The sequence below is a fragment of the Alligator sinensis genome, unplaced genomic scaffold (assembly GCF_000455745.1).
Source record: "Alligator sinensis unplaced genomic scaffold, ASM45574v1 scaffold817_1, whole genome shotgun sequence".
Classification (NCBI taxonomy): domain Eukaryota; kingdom Metazoa; phylum Chordata; order Crocodylia; family Alligatoridae; genus Alligator; species Alligator sinensis.
The window spans coordinates 153249-162280 of NW_005843128.1; the positions used below are offsets into that span (position 1 = coordinate 153249).

At 40.3% G+C, this 9032-nt stretch overlaps 1 protein-coding gene across 10 annotated transcripts in view; it reads right to left on the minus strand.

The window, feature by feature from the left end:
- Window positions 1-9032, minus strand: part of FEZ1 (fasciculation and elongation protein zeta 1) — a 226388-nt gene that overhangs the window by 46376 nt on the left and 170980 nt on the right. For 8 of the 10 annotated variants that reach the window (XM_025193905.1, XM_025193906.1, XM_014526699.2 and 5 more), the window contains one exon: window positions 6180-6255. In XM_025193905.1, the coding sequence (XP_025049690.1) occupies window positions 6180-6255 (76 nt within the window). Of the gene's footprint in view, window positions 1-55; window positions 293-6179; window positions 6256-9032 lie in introns of those variants that run through there. The other 2 variants (XR_003092141.1, XM_025193904.1) reach the window with 2 other exon arrangements.

Genomic DNA, 9032 nt, shown 5'->3' on the forward strand with positions numbered 1-9032 from the left:
GTTAACATTGGTTGACACCACCTTGAACATGCAGAGGGAGGTTGCTTTGGGGTGGGGTTGGGGAAGTGGAACTCAGAACTGGTATTCACTCAGTCATCCATGATAATGTAGCAAACACCAGCAATAAAACAACTGCCTAATTCTTGTCATGCACTAAGAATTAGTACAAATATAAGCATGCTTACCATTCTCCTCTGGAATCCTGGGTTTTGCCAGGGGCAGCTGGCTGGCAGGAACGGATCTCAGGGAGGTAGAAATCTGGTTCAGACTGCATGAGCTTCTAGTGATATTCCTGCCAATCAAAGAACTCTTGGCTTTCAGGCACATTCTCCTGTGAGGATTACCACTGGCCTCGCCATTCCGCCATGTCTTCCATGTCACGTGGCTTGGTGCTGTTGTTCTTTGCTAAACCCAATTCCTTGTGACATGTGGCTCATACTGTCATTTGCTGATTATAGGTAAATTTTGAATCATATACCTTAGTGTGACCCTAAATGGGTAGCCCCATTTCACTGTCTCCTTAGTGATAGGTTTGTTCATTTCCCAGTTGTTATAATTACCCTAAAATTTTGCTGCACCATTGTAACATGACACGGAGCAAGAAGGGCCAGCATGGTGCTGTTGCTGGCAGGATCAACAGTCATCTTCAGAGGACAAGTATTCAAAGGAACTGAATGCAGGTGAACTACCAAGGTACTGGTCCATAAAGTGTCCAAGTACAAAGAAAAAAGAGCTTGGACACACACCAATATTTAAATGGAAAGGTGACATTGGTCATCATAACCCCAAAGCAGTTAGGGTGACGTAGAGTGGCCAAGTGGGAGATGATGCAAGGCAGCATTAGAAGGCAGTTGGCAGGTAATTAAAATACATTACAACAGAGATGTGTGCATATAAACATTGGTTCAAAGTTACTTGCCTCAGGATAAAATTAGCCCTGGATGGATCTGGGATGACATTTCCTGAACTAAAGTTATGCAAGAGACTCTGCCATGCAATTTATTTATTTATTTTGCTTTTGAAAATATGCATTCTCTCAGTATAACTTGCTCATATATATGCACGAGCCTTTAGATACCAATAAACTTTGAGTCTCTTGACATGAATTAAAAGATTGCATATGAGTTATTAATTCTGCAACCTTTCATGCGTTAAATAACTTTTTAAGTTGTTGTTCTATTCTTCTTCCTATACCAGTAGCATTTAGAACAGGGGTGGGCAAAATGCAGCCTGCGAGCTGGATGTGGCCCAACAGGCCATTCTATCCAGCCTGTAGGGCCCCTAAAAATTTAGAAAATTAATATTTATCTTCCCCTGTCTGCCTGTCATGCAGCCCTTGAAGGCTTGCCAAAATTCAGTAAGCGGCCCTCCACCCAAAATAATTGCCTGCCCCTGATTTAGAGGCTACAATAAAAATGGAATTCACATTTTACTGGACAATGGGCAACCATAGGCCATACTTCTACCCTGTTTAGGCCCTGTTTCTATGCTTATCTTATGGCATATAAAGTTAAGCACATGAGCAAGACAATTTGGAGGATCAGGACCACAAAGTTATAGTATCCCCGTCTCCAAAGAATGCACAGTCTAAATAGATAAGAATAAATTAAGATTAAGGAAGGGAAATAATATTCAGGCAAGCTGAACAAATTGATTGTTAGCAAATGTCATGCTAGATCTATATATATTTTTAAACAAATCTTTTTTTTTGGTCATCAAATATATTATAGGATAGGAGTGGAGAGACGAAACAGGAGTGAGATTAAAGAAAAGAGGGTGTGAGGAGAGGCAAAGGGAATGGGTTAGAATCATCAGAGGAAAAACCTATCATAAGAACATATTTTCTACATTAGATATCAGAACTGTTTCATGGTCTCTGCTGCTGAACCCACTTCTTTAGCTGCTCTAGCTGTTTTGAGTCTTTGTGCTGTGTTCTGGAATTTTTTCTACAGGTGGTAGGTGGATAAAGCCTACCACCCATAGAAAAGGAGTCTCCTTGCACCATTTTTTTGGTTTCAGTTTTCCTTGACCTCTCACATACTGGAACTTCTGAAATTGCTTCTGCAGCTTAGGTCTCTTGAGTCATTAAAAGTTTTGTGACATAGCTACTGAAAAATGATGGTTGTCAGCATGCTATTGCTGATTCCACCTAAAACAACTGTTCTGCAAATGGATAGTCACAAAGCAATAGAAAAGACGGCACCTAAAAGAACTGTTCTACAAATGGATAGTCACAAAGCAATAGAAAAGACTGAAGAATTGGTGGGGGTGGGGAGGAAGGTAGAGCAACAAATTATATATAAAAAGTCAAGGTTTATTCATTTGCTCATGTTTTTTTTCTACTTTATTCATATTTTTCTATGGTCTCAATCTGTTTCTGTATCCTAGAATTACATTTTATCAGTGTTGATTGGAAAATGTTTCCTTCTCCCTCACAGAAATTTTTGACTTCAGTGAAAACTTGAAATTCAAAGATGTTGGGGGGGGGCAGGGGGGAGAATAGAAAAGAAAAACCATAGATTTTCTTGTTTAAATCTGAAAATTGAAATTTGAAAGTGCCTGATATGGTGCCTCATGCCCTTATTTTCCCCAGTTACACTACATCAGGGGTTCCCATACGTGGTATGCGTACCCTTGTGGGTGTGCAAGACATCTCGGGGGTGGGGGTATGTGGGAGAATTATATAATGGTGAATTTAATTGTAATGGAAATAATAATTGGCATTTAAGGGATTCAAATATAAAATGGATGCTGGTAGGGGTATGTGGACAACTGATAAATCTGGAAGGGGGTATGCAATAAAATTGGGGAACCTCTGGACTACATGATTCACCACAATCTTCTTGCAAAGCCACTACTAGCAACAGGGGATCCCCCAGTCATAGTATACCATACGAGAGTTTTCTGGTTCCTACCATTTTTTTTTAAAGAAAACTCAACATTTATCATCATGTTCAGGTACTTTTTAATGAAAATAATAACTTTGTACAAAATTTAGTTTTCTATCTCTCAAAAAAAAAGTTTTGATGAAACTTTTTTTCTAGCAACCCTACAGTTGTTTGTAATATCAAAATAAGATATGTAAAAATGGATAACTAATAGGGCTGTGCGAAACAGCAGCGTTCTGTTTCAGTGGAACAGTGTTCTGTTTCAAATTGTGTTTTGTTTCAAAACTGCTGTTCCATTTCATTTAATCAAAACAGTTTCACTGTTTCAATGCTGTTTAAATGCTGTTTCGATGTGGCGCCCATAGGCTATAATTGGGAAGCTCAAAACAGCGAATAACTTTGTCATTTCTGGCCTGATTTGGACTAAGCTTACAGAGAACGTAGCCCCTCCTGTGGGCATGAAGCCTGCCAAGTTTCAAGGAGATAGATACAGGGGGTTTGGAGAAACTGTACCTCAAGGTCTTGAAAGCAAAACTCACTGCTACTGTCATCATCAGTTTTCCCCAGCTGCAGCACAGGAGAAGCTCCCCACCACTTGGCCAAATGCTACCAAGCCCTTTGCCACAAGAACATCACTGAATCCACTGGGTCTGTGGGCTGGAGCTACTAGCTTTGTGGGCTGAGTCCAGCTCATGGGCCATAGGTTGCCAATCCCAAATAAAATAATTGCCATGGCAGATATAAATCATATAGAAGTCAATAAGTATACACATGTGGCTTAGTTTTTAGGATATGAAATTGGGAAACTATAATTTGTGGTATTCTTAGAAGGTAGTATCGGAAATTGTTCTTTAATGATTTGTTGGGAGGAGAAGGGGACATATTGGGAGTGTCTACATGTGCCTCTTAAATGGGTTTAGACTGAAATTGCCATTTTTAAGGTGCATTAAGGGTGCGCTTCTAAATGTGCACCCCCTCAATGTACCTTAAAAAATGGTGATTTAAGATTATGTGAGCCAAAATTTGATACCTGCATAAAACAGGTATGAAATTTAGGTGCAAATAGCTACGTTGCATTAGCACATGTGTGGACATGCTAATGCGCATTAACACAATGTGAGTCAATGGACACACACTGCATTAATGCACATTGGCGCATCTGCACATGCAGTAATGCAAGTTAGCTATTCACACCTAAGAATGCATGTTAATGCACATTAGCATGTCCACGTGTAGACATGCATCTAAATCACCTTAATGTGCCTTAAGCAATGGTGCATTAAGTTTAGGCACACATAAATACACATGTAGACATGACCACTGTGATCCATGGTGTAAAGTATGAGCAAGGAAACCTGCACTCACACCGACGTCCTATGTAGCTTTCGACAAGTCATGTCATATCATATCACTTCCCTATGTCTAAATTGCATCATCTGTAAAATGAGGATGATAATCCCAGATTTAATTCAGTAATGTTTACAAAGCCCATTACATTCATTTGTTGGAAAGACATGATCTAGTATATTACATAATAGGCTGATCAGATTCACTGCTGATTTTCATAAGCTTCACTGGTCATCATGCATTAATGAAGTATTTGAGTATGTGCAACACTCAGAGTCCTGCCACTACAGAGAAATGTTTAAATTCACCAGAGCTGTTTCCACTGAATTTTCTAAAAAAAAAATCCTATGGAAAATGTTACAATATGTTTCAGGAACTGTTTTTTTTTTTTAATTCTAACTAGTCAACTTAACATTCAAATGGTACCCCTCTATGCTGATAGCTACTATAAGGTATCCTGTGAGCCTAGCAAAAGCATATTAGACTGAGCAGAGAAAGGTTGTTAGCCATGTTGTCTGAAGCTAGGCAGAATGCAAGGCAAGTTGGCACTTTAAGAGACTATCTCATTCAGAAATCCATAAGTTTTCTTAGGCAGCAACCTATTTCATCAGGTGTTATGTATAGACTTACAAAAGGCAGGGGTCCTAAACAGAAATGAATTAAGTAATTTAAATACAAAAGATAAGGAAAGGGTACAGGGAGGGAGCATGCCTGAGATAGAAGGTGGGTTGAAAATATCAGAGGTTAACAAACCATTAACCAAGTAAGTGAATGAGGTAGTCTTTAACCTGCCACCCTGCCTTGCTTTCTGTATTAGACTCAGTGGGATACCTGACAGTGAAGTCTCTTTTTCAAGTGACAGGTGTTTCTGTACAGTTAGCCGGCTACAGAGGATGGTTGCATGTGACAACTATTACTCATATAGCTTAATACACTGTTGGAGAGCACTCGGGTACCTCATTGATTATAGCAAAAGGGTTACCTGTACTGAATAGAATAGAATACAAAAGCCATTAAATCAGGGGGCTCTGAATTTTGTATTGGTTGGTCTGTAGCCATTATTGAGAGATTTATTTCAGCTCAGAAAGTTATTTCTTCTACTTATAATATATGCTTGTATCACAGAATTTACAATATGGGTAATTCAAAACTTTTTTTCTTTTTGCTAACCTTTCAAGTCAAAGACATGTTACTAAACACAATCAATGTTTAGTCTTTCTCATGGACTGCTACTCATAGAACCCTTCTTGAACAGAAGACTCATTCATATCATTTAACTCTGAAAGAACAGGAGACAGTGTTTGTTTCATTTAAATCAATATTCAGTTCCCATAGAGACACAGAGGGAGTGTGAGGAGCATCCCATAATGCACAATTCCTGTCATAACATTTCAACCTTTTGTTTTCTGTTCCAAGTTAGAGTTAGGAACTAAATTCATTTAGGTGGGCTTTAGAAGCTTATGAAATACCCATTAGCTTACAAAAGTTCTTGTGTATGCAAATTTACTATGTAGAAAATTGGAAATTAATCATTAGCGATTCAGTGTGTGTCAGTCTGTAAACAGATCAGGAGGATGAATGTCATTTCTTGATAGGATTCTGAAAACCCAATCATCCCTGGCTGTCTGGAAAAAAACTCAACTATTTTTCCTTCCCTTCCTTTTGCTAGTTTCTTGTTAAACTCAATACTGAATATATAAGCCTAATAAATCTGCGTCACATGATTTTGACATGGAAATGTATTCACTTCTTCAAATAGTTTTCAGTAGTGCATCTCTTAGAGTTGTTCAAGGAAAGCATTGAAATCAAGATTAATGAAGATTGAAAATCATAGGAAATCTAACATTTCAGAAGTCCTGCTACACCAAATAACCCTGCCAATGGGAAAAAAAATGTTTTATCCTCTAAAATGGCATGGTGATTTTAGCAGAGCCAGAAACTTACTGTTTGTCAGCATCTGCAGATCCTCAACAGAAGGAGGTGAACTTTTCTTCTCATATGGAATAACCGTGTTCAAATACTAGAAAGAAAAGATATATGCTATTAGTCCTGTAATTGCAAGGTAAGAATTGTATGGGATAAGAAACAAGATAAATACAACAAAAAAAGCCTTTCTAAGCTAGCTAGACATTAAAAAAAAATTAGGTGGAATTGATGTAAGGTTTTCTGTAAGTGCTGTAGTTTAGATTGGGGTAGTGAACAGAACGCAGATTTACCCATTGATGAGAGGGGAGGAGGGTCAAATCTTCAACCAGGTTCTACCATTTTTAAACCAGTCTGTGCGCGCCAAACTTCAGGTCTGTTATGGGTGTAGCCTGGTTTTGTGTGCCAGGCTTCTGTTACATGTATAGACTGGTTTCCAATCACTTATATGAGTAAAAGTGTAATGTCTGTGCTTGGCCCTATAGCTAGGCTACTGCTAGGAAAAAATAATCTTCAACTGTGTTATTTTCATGTGACAAATTATGCAGATGCAACAAAGACTGAAGAAGAGCAGCAAAGTCTGAACTGTTTAGTTGTATGTCTAAGATTTGGCAAGGACTAGTCTGTGAGGTGAGTATGGTTGGGGTAGAAAATGTAGTACCTATCTGAAGTCCTCTGGGAGACTTCTGACTCAACAGAGTTCCAACTGGAAGCTAAGCCTTCCAAGCCATATTGATGCTACCTTTCTGCAGGGACTTCACTCAAGAAACAAGCCTCATCTGTTCTTCATATGTGTGTCACAAAGCCAAGTAATTAGGGAGCATACATGACTTGGAGCTTTCCAAAGTGTGCACCCTGAAACAGACAGCCTGAGAGCAGCACTGAAGTGATGCTTCAGAGCCACTCTATGCTGAGGAATTGCTGAACTTTGGTATATGCAAAACAAGATTGAGTGGACAGAAATTGCTGCTTAGAAGTGGTCCTGGCCTCAGTCGGGAAAGGGTATGAATATGGACTTCATCACAGTTAGGTTTCAAACACCTACCACAGAAAAGCTTTTCATTTTTTTATCTCATAAACACTTGCCACTGTTCTTAGTTAGCTGGCTGGACTGAAGTTTTTCTGCTGCCTCACTCCTCTCTTCAAGGGTTTTTCAGACTTTGCTGAACAATTTTAAATTGAAAGGTTTTATTTTCTTTTGAACATTTCAGGGCACTTGCTTTTTTTACCTTATGTTTGGAGCACTGCAACAGATAATGGAGAGAATTTTGCCACCCTTTGGGCATGTCTACATGTATAAATGTTGTGTGGCAGGTTTACTCTAGAGTAACCTCATGTACAAATTCTGCAGGGTGCGTTTACTTTAGAATAAATTACTGTAAAGCAAAGCCACCCTGGGCAGCTGCCTATATGTGTGGGGATGTAGGAGCAGATTTGCTGCTCCTGGCAGCAGTCTGTTCCCACCCCCTCTGGCCATACATGGCTGCCTGCAGCATCCAGGTGTCAGGTTTGACCTAGAAACCACTACACATAGCCCAAGCAAAAGTCTCTGTTATGTAACTAATGCCCATCTGCAATGATAAGGAGGAGACAGTCTTAGATAAAGGAGGCTTGAAAACAAAAGCAGAATCAGAGGACTAGGGCAAAGAGCTGATTTAAATATTAAGATTCACACCCCTAGGTGGGGAGAAAGTATGCTAATGAAACATACATGTATGGAAATGAGATACATAGCTAAAACACAGGTATAGAGACATGCTCAGTAAAGAACTCCTTGCGTCACTCCCTTATAACCAATTAGCAAACAAGAATGCTTATGAAGGTCCAATACTCCTGTATAAAAGATGCTTAGAATTAAGAATCTGTGTGCTTGTTACGTGAAATTATTCCGCTTGCACCTTGTATTGCTAGCAATAAATCTTTATACTTTCACCCCTGGTATCTTTATTGGCTTTTGCATACCAGGCACGATCCCAGACTTGAGCTGGGGCTCAACAGTTTTTGGCGACCCAGATGGGACTGCCTTAGATAACTTTGCCCGGACTAGCTGACGACCAGACACAGCTCTTCCTTATCAAATGTCAGGCGCGCCCCGGGATCTCTTTTCCCGGTGAGACTTTTGTTTCAGGGGGAGCTGGATTGCTGAGGCGGCAGTAGCCTAACGGTGCAAAGCCATAGAGTGAAAGTATCAGTAACAGGCACCTGGGTGAGAGGGTAGAAAGGGCATAAGGCCTACCGTCAGCACGCCTGCCTGGGATTATCTCTGTAAGTATTCTGTCTGGCCCGAGTCCAAGACCAGTGATTTTTCCCCTGTGAGGACGAGGACTAAGAACAGATCCCTGGATCCCAGGTAAGTCGGACGGTCAGGACCGGGAAGGCAGCCCTGAGATGGGTACTATTAACAGTAAGGTTAGGAAATGTACCCCCCTCTCTTGTGCATTGGGACATTGGGCAGAGTTTGGTGGAGATCCTATGACTAGGAAGAAAGCTAAATTCTTCTGTGAAACTGCGTGGCCACGCTATCAGCTAGATGATCAAGAACATTGGCCTCCGGAGGGAAGTGTTAATTATAATACTATCTTACAATTGATTTTGTTCTGCCGGCAGAATGGTAAATGGGAGGAATTGATGTATGCGCAAGCGTTTATGTCTCTTTGTAGAAATAGAAAGGTTTTGGAGGAATGTGGATTGGGGGAGGGGGTTCGGGGAAGTGAGATGGCTTTCATTGAACCAACTGTAAATCCTGTCCTGGACTGTCCGGAGCCGGAGGCTCTTCCCCCTCTGCTGCCTTTACCGTATTCTCTTCCTCTTCCTCCTCCTCCTCCTGATACAGCTGATTCCTTGCTGGCATCTGCTCTTCCTGCTTCTCCCCCC